The sequence below is a fragment of the Hippopotamus amphibius genome, chromosome 4 (assembly GCF_030028045.1).
Source record: "Hippopotamus amphibius kiboko isolate mHipAmp2 chromosome 4, mHipAmp2.hap2, whole genome shotgun sequence".
NCBI classification, from domain to species: Eukaryota; Metazoa; Chordata; class Mammalia; order Artiodactyla; family Hippopotamidae; genus Hippopotamus; species Hippopotamus amphibius.
The window spans coordinates 165,202,164-165,220,703 of record NC_080189.1 but is presented as its reverse complement, the minus strand read 5'-3'; the positions used below and the strand labels follow the sequence as shown (position 1 = coordinate 165,220,703).

At 39.4% G+C, this 18,540-nt stretch overlaps 1 protein-coding gene across 2 annotated transcripts; it reads left to right on the top strand.

Annotated features, from left to right (window-relative positions):
- Positions 1-2,467: 2,467 nt before the first annotated feature.
- Positions 2,468-17,547, top strand: DIO2 (iodothyronine deiodinase 2). 2 transcript variants are annotated; one of them, XM_057733266.1, is made up of 2 exons: positions 2,468-3,368; positions 11,594-17,547. In XM_057733266.1, exons 1-2 carry the CDS (start codon positions 3,147-3,149, stop codon positions 12,179-12,181), a joined length of 810 nt encoding a protein of 269 aa, XP_057589249.1. In that variant the 5' UTR covers positions 2,468-3,146; the 3' UTR covers positions 12,182-17,547. The 2 variants fall into 2 exon arrangements, with proteins under 2 accessions (XP_057589249.1, XP_057589250.1); XM_057733267.1 differs by having other exon boundaries at positions 11,594-12,169.
- The last annotated feature ends 993 nt before the right edge of the window (positions 17,548-18,540 follow it).

Sequence of the window (18,540 nt, the reverse complement as noted above, 5' to 3'; positions counted from 1 at the left end):
TGAGACGTCATGATCAGATTGGCTCTCTGCCAATTTGTTCTACTCTTTAAAAAAAAAAAAAAAACTCCTCTCAAACACTTCTGACTTCAAAGGGAAAGAAAGTAATAAAGATTGTAAAAAGAAAAAAATATGATTTATACCCATTTGAAGTCTGCACGTGCCTTGAACTTTGCATTTGAAAAGAAGGCATTTTTTCTGATTTTCTACCAATCCTCCTCTCTGTCTTGCCATTTCCAAATATACGTCTTTCATTGAAAGCAAATGACAAGTGAGGGAGGATTGGTTTATAGCTGCCAAGAAATCTCTACCTTCAAGGAGCACTGGTTTAATTCAAACAGGGCAAAATGAATGTCTGAGAAGGGGTGAGATTTTAAGGCTCAGGCAGTGAGTGGGAGTGTCATTTCCCGAGTCCACACGCTTCTTCTGTCATTGTTGGCTGGCACTTTGTCTGGCACCGCAGCTTTCCCATCTATACCAGTCAAAATACCGTGTTGTCACCTCCCTTTCTTTGTCCCTTCTTTTCTTCCGCAAGGGCATCGAGAAGATGGAGAGAATGAGTGGAGTAAATATATATTTTGTATACAAATAGTATCCTTTGCTAACAATGTATGCTAGTCATAGGAAAAATATTTTTCTATGTGGTTTATGTTCATTTTTCTAAGCTTTGACCTCTTCTCTAAAAATCTAGTCCATGGGATGCAAATCCAAAACTTGTCATGGGCCAAACTGATGATAAAAATGAAGGAATCAGGTTTTCAGGACAATAGCGAGTGGTGAGGGTTGTGCCAATGTGGAGGGCCACACCCAAGTCCACCAGGGTGTACACATTTCTGGGGCACCCCAGTCACAGTCACAATTTATTATATGTGAATGTTGCCCCCTAGTGTGGAGTAACGCACACCCAGCCCATTCATCCATTCAGGACACCTTCCTTGAACTTACTGTGTGCCAGGCTTGGTTCTAACTGTTGGGAGACAGCAATGAACAAAGCAGACAGGAAACCCTGCTCTCTGGGAACCTAAAGGCACTCTCATTCAACTATTTTTTTTAAAGGCAAAAAGCACTGTGCCAACCAAATAAAATGCATATGCATGCAGACTTTGGCCCATGGGCCCACCAATTAATGACCCCTACTCTAGGCTTTTAAATTAGTTCTGTGGTCTTGCAGGTTTTAATCACAGGGACAAACAACAGAAATGTACTGACCATATATTTGCACCCACTGCTTAACTCATGCTTAATGAGAACTCCGTGAACATGAAGTCAGCTACTTAATTTTCAATTTACATTCTATATCTCCACCCCAATGTCTGTGCTTGCCACTCCTTCTTCCAAGAAAACATAATTCCTAGAGGTGATCTGTTAGGTCAGTGAGGAAGGAATGAGATGGGGGTCATGGCATTCTGCCAAAGCATTGTCTGCCTAAGTACCTGTCAGTTCTGGAGACGAATGGAAAGGCAAGCCACTGAGCAATGGTCAGTGTGCCTCTTGAGCCAATTCAAAGTCTGCTCTTAACCACCTACAAATTTAATCAAAATTTTTTTTCAGGCAAAAAGAAGATGCCCTATAGTGTCAGGTCTCTTAGGGGTTATGTTAACAGAAGCAGGGCAATTGTAGAATTTAAAGAGCTCTCGTATACAGAATTTATTTCTTATCCTTATGGCATCTTAATGCCATTGATGGAAAACTTTATTTAATCTGCATATAGGCAAAATGGGAGACTAAAAGAAGGTCTGGTCACCTAGCTACTTTCATATCTGGAAGATTTTTTTTTTTTTCATTTTTTGCATTGGAAACTTCAGTAAAACTGAAAACTTGTACTAATTTTCTACAAGAAGATTTAAAGAAGGGCTGTGGTGGTACTCAAAGAGTTTAAAAGTTTTCCACCTCACAATTCACTTTAGATTTTCTTAAATAAAATCATGACTCAAAATTATTTAAAGAATTTAGGTCACAAATCTGATGGGAGACAGTCATAGTGTATAGGCATAAAGTTGGAAGATAAGCAATAACATCTTCCAGGAAATAGAGCAGAGGCCACATGTCATTACTCCTCCTCTTTTCTATTTGCCTTCCAGAATCCTTTCTTTCCCAAACCCCTACTAAATAAACAATAACAATAATAATAATCAGAGGAGAGAGAGTTTACCTATCAATTTACACATTATATTAAATAACTTTCCCCAAAGTTTGGGAGCATTTCCTGAAAACCCTCAAAGGTATTCATTTTTTTCCCCTCTCTCTCTTTAAATCACAAAGCAAAATTCCACTGTCCCTCTGCTCCCCACCCTCCTTAAAAAAAAAAAAAAAGTTGTCGAGTTTTGCTTTTCTATTCACTGCAGTCCTGGCCAAAGTAAAGCCCTCTTTCTCAATGACGTCAAGATCTTTACCAAGATTAGGCTTTCATTTCTCTATTGCAGCAATTAGCCAGGGAATGTATAAAAGGCTTCAGGGAGACTCACTGGGCTGCAGAGAGAGAGGCACTTTGCACCACAGACAGATAGCACGAAGGAAAAGCCAGAGAGAGTGAGGAAAAGAGAGGAGTCAGTCGCTCCTGGGGAAGGGAGAGAGTGAGACAGGCTGGGAGAAGGAGAACAGAAAGTGTGTGTAAACGGAGTAAAGAAGGGAAAAAAATACCCTTAAAGCACATTTTAAAAACTCTGGCAATTCTAGAAAGAAACAGGCTACGTTTCTGAAAGAGACAATGAAAAGCTCAAGAAAATTTTGCAATCTCTGCCACAGTCTCATAGGTGCTTGGAAATGAAAGTAGAACTGCCTGTCTCTAACCGGCTCTGAGAGGGGTAACTGGATTAGGGACGGGTACGCCAGTTTTTTTTTTTTTTTTAAACATCTTAAATCCTGAAAAAAAAAAAAAAAAAAAAAAAAAAAGCAGCAGCTCCGAATTGAATGAATTGATGGGCACACTCCAACGGCTGGGCTGGAGAGACTGGACTTGGTCTTGCCATTTCTGCTGCTTTGAAAAAGGAGACAACTTGGGCGTCCTTTTAATTTAGTTTTTCTCCTTCTCCCCCACCCCCAACCTCCCCCCTCACCTCCCCCACCCCCTCTATCACCACCCCCCTTTCAAATAAGAGGGTGAAGGGGAACCAGAGCGCACAAGGGAACTGACCCAGGAGGCAGAGAAGATGGGCATCCTCAGCGTAGACTTGCTGATCACACTGCAGATTCTGCCAGTGTTTTTCTCCAACTGCCTCTTCCTGGCGCTCTATGACTCGGTCATTCTCCTCAAGCACGTGGTGCTGCTGCTGAGCCGCTCCAAGTCCACTCGCGGGGAGTGGAGACGCATGCTGACCTCAGAGGGAATGCGCTGCATCTGGAAGAGCTTCCTCCTCGATGCCTACAAACAGGTGAGCTGCACCGAGAGGGGCTCCTCCGCAGGGCAGCAGGGGCAGGGGCTGGAATGCAGCGGGGCTGGAGGCCAGCAGCAGTACTGGGGTGAGAACTATGGGGCCCTATTTGGGGGCCTAGCGCTTAGGCTCAAGGGCACTCCTGTGTTTACTCTCTGCACCTGTCACATGCAGTAGATTTGCAGATGACAGGTATTCGGTCATAATGACTCTGTATGACCTAAGAAGGAGTCTTTGTAATAAGGGCCATGAGTGGCTTGCTGTGACTTTGGAGTGGAAGGTATTTGTGTCTGTGGAATAACTTTGGGAAAAGTCAGAAAATGTTGGGGGAGGGCAGAGTGCTTCATTTATTCAGTTTTTGTCATGAACTGGCATTCTGATGTTTTGTTTGATGAGAGGCTATGTGAGGTGCATTAGGAAAGACAGTTCAATGTGTAGGCAGTAAAAAGCAAGAAAAAAAAAAAAACACCACTCAAAACTCTCAAGGAGTTGATGAGATTTAACAAAATAATAACAGCGGGTATCCTTTGGCATACTAGCCGCTTTATTTCCGGTAGAAGTAAGAGTTAATGAGAGCAAGTCTGTGTGCACCGTCGTCCTCTACCTTGATTTGGATTTGAACCTTTTGAAGCAGTTATCCGGTACTGAGTCTGGAGTTACTAAATATCTGTTTGAAAAAGAAAGATCTAAGAACTAGCTGCCAAAACTCCAGATTTTGTTAGAGAAACCACATTTGCTTTGTTTCCCAAAAGTTAACTAAGCTGTCTTAGAGCAGATAAGTCTTTGGTTGATGACAGTCTCAAAGCTGTTAAAACTCACGCCTGGAACACTGGAGCAGTAGCCTCACTTACCTGCAGAAGCTGTGTCCCAGGGGCTGCTGTCTCAAACCCAGAGTGAGCTTTGTTTCTAAGTGAAGAATGCTGCTTGGAGATGGTGGAGCATCCTCAGCTTGGATCTTAAGGGGTGAAGAGGAAAGGGCACTGGTCCTTAATCAGATTGCTCCCTCTCCCTGTGCCTGTGTGACTCCTGAAGGTCCCTGGGCTTAGGAAGAATTGACTTATCTGGTAAAAGCTAGTATCAAAGCAGACATTCTTGATTTTCCCTAATAGTATTGAGGGACCTTGCCTGATATGCCAGGGAAGGGAGTGTGAGAGGAATATGGGACTACAGGCAGGCAGTACCTCGGAAACAGAGCCGGGAAACACAGAATGAGAGGAGGAAGGAGGATGAGTCCTCCATAAATAAACACTAGAAAAATAAATCTAGAGAACAAACTTATGCTTACTGGGGGGAAGGATGGGGGGAGGAATAGATTGGGAGTTTGGGATTGACTTGTACACACTGCTGTATTTAAAACAGATAACCAACAAGGACCTACTGTACAGCACAGGGAACTCTGCTCCATACTCTGTAATAACCTAAATAGGAAAAGAATTTGAAAAAGAATATATGTCTATAGGTACATATATTTGTATGACTGAATCACTTTGCTGTGCACCTGAAACTAACACAACATTGTTAATCCATTATACTCCAATATAAAATAAAAATTAAAAAAAAAAATCTATGCACCAGTAATTTTTAGTAGCAAGGAATCCAGAGTAGGATCCTTCCATTGAAAATCAAATAAGTGTTCAATAAGAAAATATTCATGGTGAATTAGGGAAGTTTTACTACAATACATGTCTTCGTTAGTGAGACCAATCTGCAGAAGGTTTGCATTTGTTGTCCTGAAGACAGGAAAATAGTAAGAGTTCTTCTTAGTAAGTGAAAATTTCTTTATAATAATATGAAACGATGCTCAAAGTTCTAACAGTAAAAACTCAGTTTATATTATGTACATGGGGTGAATGGGAGATGTGGGAAGGAGATATTGACATGATCATTTCATTTCCACAAATGTTTACGTTGAATGTGAAATGTTCATGTTTTGTTTGGGGAGGAGAGAATTTGGAGGAGGATGGGGGAGGCACGCACAAGTGTCAGGCATATTATGAATTATGAAATTCCCTCATCTGTATCTGTACTTCATAGGTGTTAGGAGATAACATGGCAATGTCAGTTATTTGATCTCAGCATATTAAACTCTTACGTTTTTCAAAGTCAACTGGCTTTGCCTATAAAAGGAAAATCACTACTTTGGAGAATTTTACCTGTATGAATATACAGTCTCACGTAAAATATGGGGGTTGTGATGTTACCTACAAATATGGTGAGGTTGTTTCTCCTATTAAGCAGCTTACTAAATAAAAAGGGAAAAGGAAACAAATGTCTCTTTAATAAACTTGATCATTTATTCATTTTTTCACCAATGTACAGTGTTTCATTGTGTCGCAATATTTTGTTATCCCTACTCTAAGAGACTGAGAAGGATGAGTGATTTGTTTTTTTGCGCGTGGTTTGTGTATTCTTCTCCTGTATTGTTTCTGTCTACTGATTTGATTAGTGACCAAGTTCATGACTGACGTTATTATGTTTGCTTTTATGACTTATGTAATAGCTGCCAGGAGAAGAAGCAACCCAAGAACCCATATATCCAGAGATAAGACTGGACTGGGTATGTGATGGATGGAAACATGGTGAACACAGCTTGCGCTGCATTTAGATCTCCTTGTGTCTCCAAGTGTAGCAAGGGTGCTGGTGGCTGTGGTGGCATTGAAGGGTCACTGAGCATCTCTGAAACAGGTTGAATCATTTCCCTGAATGCTATTGTCATCTGTGCCACTGTGTTTGGGTGTAGCCATGTCTAGAGACGCACTGGAGGAGTCTCTGTCTGAGATGGCATCACAGTGTTTCACAATCCTGACTTGCGTTATTTTGAAGCTGCCACCGCCAGAAGAAGAGTTTTCCAGGATGAGGAGTGTGCAGACGCCGTACGGTGAGGCGGTCACTTCTAATTCTGCTGGTTGTTGAACGGCAGATACTTGGGAAGCTCTTTAGAGAACGTGCAGTAATGTGTTGTCCCTGTGTTTGGCTCTTACAAAAGGCAACAAAGAAACTAAAACAAATTAGAACAAAATAGAACAAAAAACCCTTCTTCATTAAGATGTTGACTGGGATTTAAAATTAACTTTATAGGGAATCCTTTAAAGACAATTTGGGTTTGATTAGAAGGAGTTCCATGCATGATTTTGATGAAAAAGAAAATCTACTGAATTTTGTGGGAGATTGATGTGCATAACAGATGTTTGTTTTTTAAGTTTTCCCCAGTCAGTGTCATTGCATCTAACACTGCATCCTTGTGCTGGTGCTCAAAGACTCAAAAATACAACCAGTAAGCAAACTACTCTGTCTGGGAGACTGGCTCCCACCTAAATGAAGTGTAAAAGTAAACACACAGTATAGATGCTGACAAGCAGTTTAGCTTCTACATGGTCAATATTGCTGTGGCACAGAAAACATATTCATTTGAACATATAATTTTGGTTTTGAAAGGGTCTCTTTAACATTCTCCTCCTCCTCTTCATTCACCTCAGCCTTTTGACACTCGTTTCTACAATGGAAAATGGCTCCTTTAGGAAAGAAACATTCCCAAAGGAACACAAGGAAGGCTACAGCCAGAGCTTGTCCATCACTGGGATAAAACACTGGGAAATGATAGAGCTTAGAGCTATATTTTCAGGTTACAAATCAACAAGAGAATGGCCAACAGGGAACTGAACTCAGAGGAAAGAGTAGGTAGCTTATCCTTCAACTCTGATTTATTTGGCCAATTTGAATATAAATGGTTAAAATCCTGCTTAATAATTGTTTGGCCACATTTGTAAGGACATTGATGTAGCCTGGTCATTATGTCAAAGAATTAGAAATTTCCTAATAGTTAACAAAGCCATTCCAGGGCTTTGGACAGCAAGAAGGATGTGTAAAAATAATTCTGCCACCTACCTACCCCCATCTGCTTTACTTTCTATCATGAGATTAGGTGATATTTTGTCCAGAAGCCTTTCTCAGGCTGTGGCAAAGAAAAAAAAAAAACAAGGTTAGTAGTATATGCTCTATTTCCAGCTTCTACTTGATGAATGGTTCTTTCTTTTTTTTTTTCCCTCGCCCTGCATTTCACAGTCCACATGCTAAAGCAGCATTATCCTTTTCCCCATGCACTGAAAACTGTCAGCAAAAAGAACCCCATCATCAAGGGAATCAAATATACGCCCTATATTTACACTCTTGCCCATATTTATAAATATGGCTATCACAACATTTGAACTTGGCCCAGAGATGTCCTCTGTTGCAAAAATGCAAACCGTTTATTTTCCTCCCTTGTTGGTGTTGTGTTGATGTTGATTATAAAAACGTAAGAAAGGACAACTGTAATCGTGCAAATGAGAGAAATAAAAGTCAGTGATGACGATGTTACATTTTACGTATGTCCTTTCTGATCCTTGCAAAATAAAGGGACCCTTTGGGAACATCGGAACTTCAAGACCAATTAGTGGAAATGATGCTTCTTGTGTTCGGGCATTAAATACTGGGCAGGGTTCTCTTTAGAGCGGCTAATGCTGGCAGGGAAAGAGGTACCGACCTAATTACTCTTCCGCAAGAGTAAAAAATGCCTTTTGAATGTCTCTTTGGCAAATATGTCTCATTAAGGACAAAAACCAAACACAAACCCTCTAAGAAGGAGAAATTAAGATGATAGGTAACTTGTGGCCAGGAGACTTTCTGTGCCACTGTGGGAAATTAAAACAAAGTTTGGGAGTACCAGGGGATATCTTGTTTTTGTCGAGCTTCTTTCCTGCAGCCTAAATGTTATTAGGGGATCAACTCATTTTCTTCATCATTTTGGCTTTATGTCAAGGAATGATTTGCTCCTGGGGAAAGCAAAGAATCTTCCATCATTGAAGACAATGGTGATTCTCCCATTCCATCTCAGCAGGGTGCAAAACCGAGCAAACCAAGAGATTCTCCATCTGAAACTTTGGTCATGATACGAATTTAATTTTCATGGTGACCAAATGGGAAGATGAGAAAAGAACAATAATGTCCTTCGAAACGATTCTTTTTTCAGTTTAAAGCAGACTTTCAGTTTTTTCATTGTGAATTTTTTTCTTAATCGTTGCTAATTTATCCTCTATCAGCAGTTTTTAGCAAAGATGGACAAATTTTATGATTAATATATGATACTTATAAAAACAGGCAACTGGGATACTCACATCTGGACTTCCAAATCATGGGTGTGTGTTTTTCCCTCATAATTTTATTTATAGCATTTTTCTTACCTGTGCATTTTCTCTTACCTAGTCACCCTCATGAAAAGGATAATTCTGTGAATGACATTCTAATCTGCAGTCAAGTCCTGTGGCCGCTTGACAAAATAAAGAGGTTTGGCTATTTTCATTTTATGCACTGACCAGCTGGGATCATCAAGAACAGATAGACAGCAGTAGCTGTTGATTGTAGCAGTTCTCTGCAGTGGGCTCCAGGATTCACTCTTCTAAATGATCTGCCTCAGTGAGCTCATCCATCACCCAAATGTGATTATGTTCAATGTAGGTCAAGGTTATTATTAAGTGTAAAATTCTTCACTGACCTCTACCTAGGATTATAACAACAATCAGTATCAATAATTTATTCAATACAAATTTTTAGAGTGTATGTATAAAATTTTCCCCAGCTTAACAAAATGCCAACACCACCCACCACACCGCCCCCCCCCCCCGCCCCCGCTGCCCTCAAAGAGCATTATGTATCTGGTAACTTTTCTAACTTTTGATTTTAAAGTAAAGGTGTTGTACTTGTTCTAAGTTTTCCAGGTTGAACTAGTCTGTATTTTGAAAAGAATTATGTGGCTGAATGATACATTGTCACTAAGAAGAGGAAGAAGGTGCTTTAACTTTCCAAGAAAATTAATTACAGGTAACAGGAGAGTCACCTGTGACTGAAGTCAGATTAGATTACTCAGTTGAATATTTAGGAATAATGCAAGGATCAACAGATCTGCTTGGGTGAGAGTCGGGGTGGCAGAGGCCCATTTAACAAGGACACACAATGGCTCAGCCTTCTTAAAAATGACTCAAAAATTCAGGTGGTTATTTTTACCTACCCAGAACCTACAAGTCAGAAGTCCAGAGATGACTTTTCTCCTGTGTATGGGTTGCTCACTTAATGAGAAGTTGCTACAACAGCTAACGGATTCCAACTGATCTGAATGCGTTCAGATCTCTGTATCAGAGTGTGTTGAGAAACACAGCACAGCAATGTTGTTAAAACAGCCATCCTAGAATCATTACTGCTATTTTACGTGGGAAAGATCTAACAAGAAGGTGATAGTAATGCTACCTATCACCTAAATCTACAAAGAAGTACAGAAAGAACCCATAGATTAAAAAGTTTATATCTTTAAAATGTATGTATCTTTACATTTTAAGTATATTTTAAAACCTCAGAGACAACTGTAGCTCATATAAAACAGTCCAGCTAAAAGTGGCTTATTAGGTTTCTTCACCTAATGTCACTTGCAAATTAACCAAGAAAATTAATGCAAATAACTTTCTTCCTGATAGTGACTGAAAACAAATGTACTTACTTAAATCACACCAATAGCTTCCTTTTCTAAGAAGGAAGATTGTTATTCTAAGATTTCTTTTAGAAAACCAATAGTACTTGTTTCAAATCTGCCCTGCTAGGATTTTTCACAAGGGAGAGAAAGGACTTCTTTACTCCTTCCTCTACAGTTAAAATGAGTTATGCATTAACATCAGATAGAAGCTTCTGAATAAAAGCCTTTGAGTGTTTTATATCAGTTTGCATTGTTGAGTTTTTAACCATTCACTTCTAAGTGACTTCAATTAACAGCAATGTTATATGTGGTGGTATTTACATGAGGGGAAAAAGTCGATCCAGTTGGAAGTGTTTTGTAATATTAAGGATAGTGTATAAAAATCAATTATACTGTTGTGTGTTGTCCCCAATGTTATTGGCTTTGTTTAAACCGTTCTAATGTTATTGGCTTTGATTAAACCATTCTAGGGGAATATCCAATTGTGTTCATTCAGACTGAGGTAATTGGCTCTTTTATGTTGCCTGCTTTTTCTTGTCAATTTACAGATTCAAAGACCAGCAAACTTTGTTTCAGTCTGTGTTCAACGACTTAAACCATATGCAAAGGGGGTACCTGGAACAATTTTCCTCTATACCTCTTCTGCCTGAATATTTTATAATTCAGAGGAAATTGTTAATAAAATGCATGGTAGAAAAGTAAATGGTTTGTGACTTTTTAGATAAAAAAGTGAAACAAACAAAAAAACACATGAAATATGAGAAATTAAAAGTAGAATTCTATAGAAAGTAAAATTTTATGTTTTTGTTCATTCATTTGTTTTTTTAATGGAAATGGTGAGGTTCTAGTCAAAAGAACCCCAAAGTATGCAGTAGCCATAGGAGACTTTGGGAAGGATGTCATAGTGAGGAGAGCTCAAATCACTAATAAGAATAATTTTTTTTTACAACATAGAATTGCTCAGGAAAATGATATTCTGGTTCACGTGTTTGGGTGACATCTATAATGGCAACCTACACACCCACAATGATTTACAGTGTACAAAGCTCTTTTCCTTATGTCATCCTCCTACAACCGTATGAGAAAGACACATTATTATCACCATTTTACAGATGGGAAAGCTGAAGCACTGAAGAGATTAAGTGGGAGGAGCTCTTCTTATAAATGGTGGGCCCCCATTTTTCTAGTTCTGGGCAGGAATAGAGCCCATTGGTATCCTTGTCCATTGGTTGAGATTAAATGATAGCATCAGGCAAGAAAATAAAAGTCTTTTCTGAGTACTTTAGAATTCGGCAGTGGGAATTCGGAAAGAGGTACTATGTCCCACAACTCTGATACATTATTTTAAAGTAGACCATCCACTTCTTACTTTTAAAATGAAGTCAATTAACCATTTGTTATATACTGTGTGCTAAGCACTGACACAAACTAAGGACAGTAAAGGTTAGCAGTCTCAACTCAGTTACAGAGAGAGTTAACTGCGACGCCTTCAATGATGAAAAGAATTACCTTTAGTGCCTATACAGAATGAAAAAGACTTTTATTCTCTTTAGGGCCACTCATTACATTTTCTGCCACAATGGCTCTTTACCCGAATCAATACATGTTTACCACATCCTCTGAAGGAAATACCACATTTTATTAGAGCCAGTTGTTTCTATACAGAGTGAATTAAAGTGACAATGTGTTCCATGTGGTATTCTCTCCCTCTTTTTTTCACCACCAGGTGAAACTGGGTGAAGATGCTCCCAATTCCAGTGTGGTGCATGTCTCCAATGCTGAAGGAGGTGACAGCAGTGGAAATGGTGCCCAGGAGAAAACAGCCGATGGAGCTGAGTGCCACCTTCTTGACTTTGCCAGCCCTGAGCGCCCACTGGTGGTCAACTTCGGCTCAGCCACTTGACCGCCTTTTACTAACCAGCTGCCAGCCTTCAGCAAACTGGTGGAAGAGTTCTCGTCAGTGGCTGACTTCCTGTTGGTCTACATTGATGAGGCTCATCCTTCAGATGGTTGGGCGGTGCCTGGGGATTCTTCTTTGTCTTTTGAGGTGAAGAAGCACCGGAACCAGGAAGACCGATGTGCAGCAGCCCACCAGCTAATGGAGCGTTTCTCCTTGCCGCCCCAGTGCCGAGTTGTGGCTGACCGCATGGACAATAATGCCAATGTCGCTTATGGGGTAGCCTTTGAACGTGTGTGTATCGTGCAGAGACAGAAAATTGCTTACCTGGGAGGAAAGGGCCCCTTCTATTACAACCTTCAAGAAGTCCGGCGTTGGCTGGAGAAGAATTTCAGCAACAGATGAAAGCTAGATTAGCTGGTTAAAGGTATGATTGTAATAGAGATTTTTTTTTTTTAAATTATGTAAAGACAAGGAAACTAAGAACTGAATCCACTATTTCAACTGAGTCGCATTGTCTCACTGAAAGACAGGAATTTACGTGTCAGAAGAACACAAACCTCTAACATCTCAATACTACTTTCACCACTTAAATGGCTCTTGGCTAAATAGTAGTCCCATCACTTCTCTTCCTGGTGAAAAGCCCTAAGTGAAAAGATCCCAAGATGGAGAGGAAGAAACCTTGTTTCAGCATGTGTTCATTTCTGCCCTGAAGAGGAAGTGATACAGCTGATACGTGCCTTGGGACGTGAAGAAAAGACTTACCTGAATAACTGCTATGTTAGGGAAGCTACCATCCGTGTTAGTATGAGGGGTATTGCCTAGGCTTTATTCAGCATAGATAGAGCCCAACTGGATACTTCCCAAATGTTTACTTACAATGAATATTCACGCCCAGGGCATGTGGTTAGGACTTTGGTGTTTAATGTGTTAGAGTAGTTTCTGATCATGTAGTTTCTAGCCTTATTGTGCTCTATGCCAGCCTAAGTATCCCAGAACTCGCAGGTACCATTTGCACATATCAAGAATGATCCCTACCTGGAGGGTTAGAATGGTTATCTGATATCTGATGGTTACTGTCTAGGCAGGTGGGGAAAAAGCTAGAAGAAAAGCAAATTTACAAGCTAGGAAAAGGAGGCAGAAAAATTAGGAGGCTTCATAGAGCGTCACCTTGACATTGTGGAGAGTGTGACTAATTTGTTAGTCACAGAAACATGGAAACATACACAAAGCTAGAGAAAGAAGCAGCTCAACTAAAATAGCGTAGGGATTATACATATGAAATCAACTTATTTATCATATGTTCCTGGATTGAGGAGAAAGGGGAATTGAGAGGGAAAAGACACATTAATATTTGCATTACTTTTTGAAATGTTTGTGTTGTGACTTTTCAGTAGGTGAATTATACCCCATGATGCTGATGAAAGGTAAAACCAGTGGGTCCAGTGGTGCTGGTCTTTCCCTCTCCATCCCTACAATTTTGCTGTGGCCCCACTCCTTCTTGGTCTTGGTCTCTGTGGCAGTGTTCTCTGAATGCTGAGATCAGCAATATATATTTTATATATACACATTCTCAGTTGTGTGGGAGGTAGTTTCCCTGGCCATTGAGCTGCAGCACTGTTTTCCTCCCAAAGAGGTGAACTATAATGAATGATAGGTGAAAACAAGCAAGCTTTCTTCAGAAGCAAAATGAAGAGAAAGTTTGAGACAATTCCCATCAGTGATCTTGGAGGCTTTGCTCTAAGGCAGTCCTCAATATCATGGAATTTGGTGACATGGAATTCCCGTTAATATTTGAATTTGGACTTGGGTTTTCCTTTGTTCCTCTTAGCTGAGGTATAGTAGTCTAAGGCCTCTATAGTACATTTTTATAATACTATTTTAATATGTATACCATATTTCTCTTTAAAATGAAGATACTATAGTTTTACTTATAGGTAATATAAGTAATAACGAATATCCTAACCTCCAAAAGAACAGACCAACCAATTTTGTATCTTAAATTTTTTTATTGTAAATTTGAGGATGTTATCAAATCACAGTATATGGTTATATTTATATTACAATCAAAGGTTTCTATGACCATTCCATTAATAATTGAATCATAAAATAAAACAAATAGAAAAAGATACCTAAAATTGAAAATATCTGCCTGAATTAGTTGCCTGAAATGAGGAAAAAGTGGGAACTGAGTGTATAAGAACCAAAAGTCTATTTTTTTTTAAAATGGAGCAACATAATAGTCATATCACTGCATAGTTTATTGTTTAGATATTAAAGCACCATTTTAACTGGTTATTTTTAACTGCAACATGTAAGCTTCTCACTGTTCTAAATTCTACAAAATGTGCCCACAAAGAAACAAATTTTGAAAATGTGACATTATCTAATGAATTTCTGGTAGATCACATTGAGAATAGATTATTTCTCTCCTCAGTTGTTAAACTCTATAACTCAAGGCTTATCGGTGGACTCCATTGATTTTTATCTTCAAAATGGTGTTGAGATTTATGTGGTACCCTAGAGAAGAAAAATGAAGTATTGGTGGCAGCCCACTTACACTGTTGTCCTTAAACTCCCCCTTTGTTCTACATATACAATAAGGGAACAGGATGTGAGAGAAGCTGGTGGGGGGATGAGATTTGGCTAAGGCAGGCAGTGCTAGTTGTCTGGGGAAAAGGACGATGGGGAAACTATCCAGTTATGACATATTTTTAAAGAAAGAGAAGGTTGTGTGCATGCAGTTCTTCTCCCTGAGGATAAGGCAATGGAGAAGTGAAGAAGCGGAAGTAAACATACAAAGGCATAGGCTGAATATCAGGGACAAAGATATGTTCAGTGGAACATGGAAGAGTTACTGGAAGAAAGGCTTTAGGGGCCAGTGGAGAAAGCAAATGGACAAAGCTCAGGAATCCTACAATATGTAGAATGGCTTGGTGTTATCAGAGTTAGGATAAGCCTATAATTCCGTAACTTATTTATCTCAATATGAACTTTTATGATTTCCTGTGGTGTATCTTTTATGAACTTAAAAAGAACTCATTATTTGAGATAGAGGAGAATCAATGCTTAGCTGGTATGTTCAGAGATTATTAAATTGTCAATCCCCCCCCCCCCATCCTATCTTTTTTATTTATTTTTTTATTTTTTGGGAGGTACACCAAGTTCAATCATCTGTTTTTATACACATATCCCCATATTCCCTCCCTTCCTTGACTCCCCCTGCCTCGAGTCCCCCCCACCCTCCCCGCCCCAGTCCTCTAAGGCATCTTCCATCCTCGAGTTGGACTCCCTTTGTTATACAACAACTTCCCACTGACTATCTCTTTTACAGTTGGTAGTATATATATGTCTGTGCTACTCTCTCGCTTCGTCTCAGCTTCCCCTTCACCCCCTGCCCCCTCCCAAACCTCGAGTTCTCCAGTCCATTCTCTGTATCTGCTATCCTATCTTTTATAAGGTACGTTCCTTTGAAGAATTGTAGTTCCTATTCTCACAAGGCAAAATCTATAAGTAATATGTATAGATAAACTTACAACATAAGTTTATATATATAAATGTATATATATATACGATTTCTTTTTTTTAGTACCTAAACATCTCCCCCCAACCCCATAGGCCATTGTGTACATGGAGCTATCAGTTTAGTCTTTTAAACTGAATTAGCTTGTCTGTTATAAAAATAGTTTCCAAGCAATTTTAGATATTATTATAGCATCTGGATTTACTCAAACATTTAGTGTTTGAAAGACTTATGTCTTGGAACTATTCAAAACTTACTTTATTTAATTGCTTAGAGAAAATGTTAGTGGAATCGATGACTTTCTTGAATGGGCATGTATGAAATGCCTGCACAATAGGGTAGAAATGTTTGATACAGATATTAAAATATAACTGACCTCTTTAGAAGCAGGTTAGTAATGCTGTTCTTGCTTTGTATAGCTAAAGTGACAGTCTTAACTTGCATGGCCTTTCATATTCATGTTTTCAGTCTCTGGTCCTTTGTCTTCACCGTGTTTATAGAATATACCCCTGATTTTTGGTAATATCCACTTTGAAATGGCCTGTTGATTTAGTTAAGTTCTCCTACCATTAATCAGGAAATGCCAATTCTGTGATCAAGGAGGGAAGAAAGTCCTGCTGTCTTTCATTTTGCCTGAGTGTATTTCACTTTTGGGACTCTTGAATAAAAAATTATGAAATATGGTGAGGTCATGCATGTGTGCTGCCTTTATGCATAAAATACGAGAGAGGTAGGTAAAAGACAACATCTATGCCTTTCGGAAAGTTCCCGGCTGGATACGAGGTGCCCTCAGTGTGGCCTATGGGCTGTGTCCACAGCAAGAGGAACACGCTCTTGTGCAGGACTTCCCATTTTGTAAATCATGAGAAGATAAACATGGACATGTATCCTGCCTAATCTCTGGCTGATAGTTGGAAGATAAGCTTAATTAGAATCACATGGCCATTGCAAAGGAGAAAATGTAGACACAAACTTCTGTCTCATTGAAGGATTAATAAAAACCTTTACCAGCATCTAGAGCTTTTCAGAATATACCCAACGTTATGTCTCTGTGCAGTGGAGATTAACAGTGAGGTTTTTAATTCCAGGAGTTTTTTTTTTTTTTAAATGATATTGCCAAAAATCAGAGCTAAATTGTTTTTAGTTATATTCCAACCTCCTCTCTACTTCCTCCTTTACCTTAAAAATAGAAGCTAAACCCAGTCTTCCTGTTAAGTCCAGATGGGGCATAAGAAACAACCTCTTCTTGGTGATCTGCCCTCTCTTGGTAGCATCCTGAGGTCCTCTATGAAAGAGGGGCACAGGGCCTGGGAGATTCAGGAAGTTGCTAACTGGAAAGAGCTAGGTGCTGAGGGCTTGGTCTACTGATCTGGGGAGATTTGAAAAGAAACGTCTCACCTTTGGTGTCACTGAGTGACTTTAGCAAAGCATTAGGCTACTTCCTAATGCCTTACATTCTAGATAGCATGAGAAATGAGGTCTCAGACTTAGGATCCAGTTCTGTTCCTAGGTGAGTCTGAACCCATAGAAAGCAGACATGTACAAATCTCCAAACAAAACTGCTCATGCAGGTTGGGGCTCTCTGCCCATCTTGGGCAGTTGTACTAGAGCCCCAGGCAGTTTATTTAATATTTGCTGTGGAGACTTCGAAGACCCAGGAGATGTTTAATGAAGTCACTATTTTGGCTCAAAACTCCCCTTTCCCCCCCCAAAAAGCAAGTAAGTAAACACATAAATGAAAGAAGCCCACAGAAGGGAGTGGGAAAGAAATAAAATTCTCCCAAGACTTCTCCGGACCATGTCACTGGTCGGTGCGGTTTTTATGTGTGTTAAGATTGGAAGATGTGGAGACATAAGTATCCAGTACTTTATAACCAAAGCAATTAAGTGACATTGGGCGGGGAATGTTGGCCAGTTTTGTTTAAATTTGCATCACATTATCACCAGACTCTATCACTAGCCCAAGTAATCGGGCACCCGAACAGGGAGATTGGGATGTGCAGAGGTTACTAGTGTGCAAATGATAACTACTGACGAAAGAGTCATCGACTCAGTTAGTGGTTGGATATAGTCACATTCGTTTGCCTCTGCCCATCTTTGCCTTCCTAGCAAGGAGAATATTCGGGGCATGATGCAATGAGTACTGGGTAAATGTGGTGAGAACGTGTGTGTGTATCTCTCTGCTTCTCAGCTGCAGAAACAGAAATGCTTTGGAGATTATCAGTAGAAAGAGTGTTATTATATTGGTGCTGAGTGGTATGTGTGCTTTTAAATTTGTTCTTGTATTTTAATAAACTTTGAATAAAAGAATAAAGTTACTCTTTGGTTCTGTTTGTTTATTTTTAACTCACTCTCTGGACCTTGCCCATGGCTGGAACACATTCATGGTTGACAAGGGAAAGAGAATCCATCATTCTAATATTTATTCCTTGGTATTTGTGGGCAAAATCGCCAGCAATGCCAGGTTATTTTAATCTCATGATGTGTGCCAGAGTCTTCAAGGAAATCAAGACAAGTTAAAAGAAAGTCTTCAGATACTTTCCATATTCATGAACAAGTTGCATACAGAATTCATGGAAAGGGGCCTGTTAGAGAGACTGTGGTATATTTACATCCCAAGTTTTCTAAGTACAATAAATTTTCCAGAAGGTTGGTTAAAGCAATACATATTAACATACGCAGTACATATCTATGTATATATGTATGTGTGTGTGTGTGTGTAATTTGTTACATGATTGGTAGTACAATAGTGTGTGATAAAGAAATCAACATCTGAAAACATTTATATCAAGCACTTTCCACTATGAGAAGATATAAAGGATAAGAATGGTTTACAAAGGCAGTGACCTGCTAATGATAAGGAATATATAGTATTTGTGACATGGTTAAATATGTGCATTTTGTTCCTGAAAACAGGTGACTTAACCACAGTTATTAGTATCTCTTAGTAATTTAATTACTATTTCTAGTCTTATGTAATATTCCAGAATTTGAATGGAAATTTGAAAATAATCATTCCTTTGACAACCATTGATTGAGTTTCTATTCCTTGCAGGGTGCACCCTGTGCTAGGTGCAATGGGATGTGCAAAAGCGGTAACACTAAACTCACAAAGACATGACTCCCTCAAGGAACCTGTCATGGACTCGTCAGAACTGCAAGTGACAGACTGATGTTAGTCTACAAAAAAAGTGAATATATTGGCTGATATAACCAAACCCTGGAAATGGCTGGGATGAAACTTGCCTCAGGG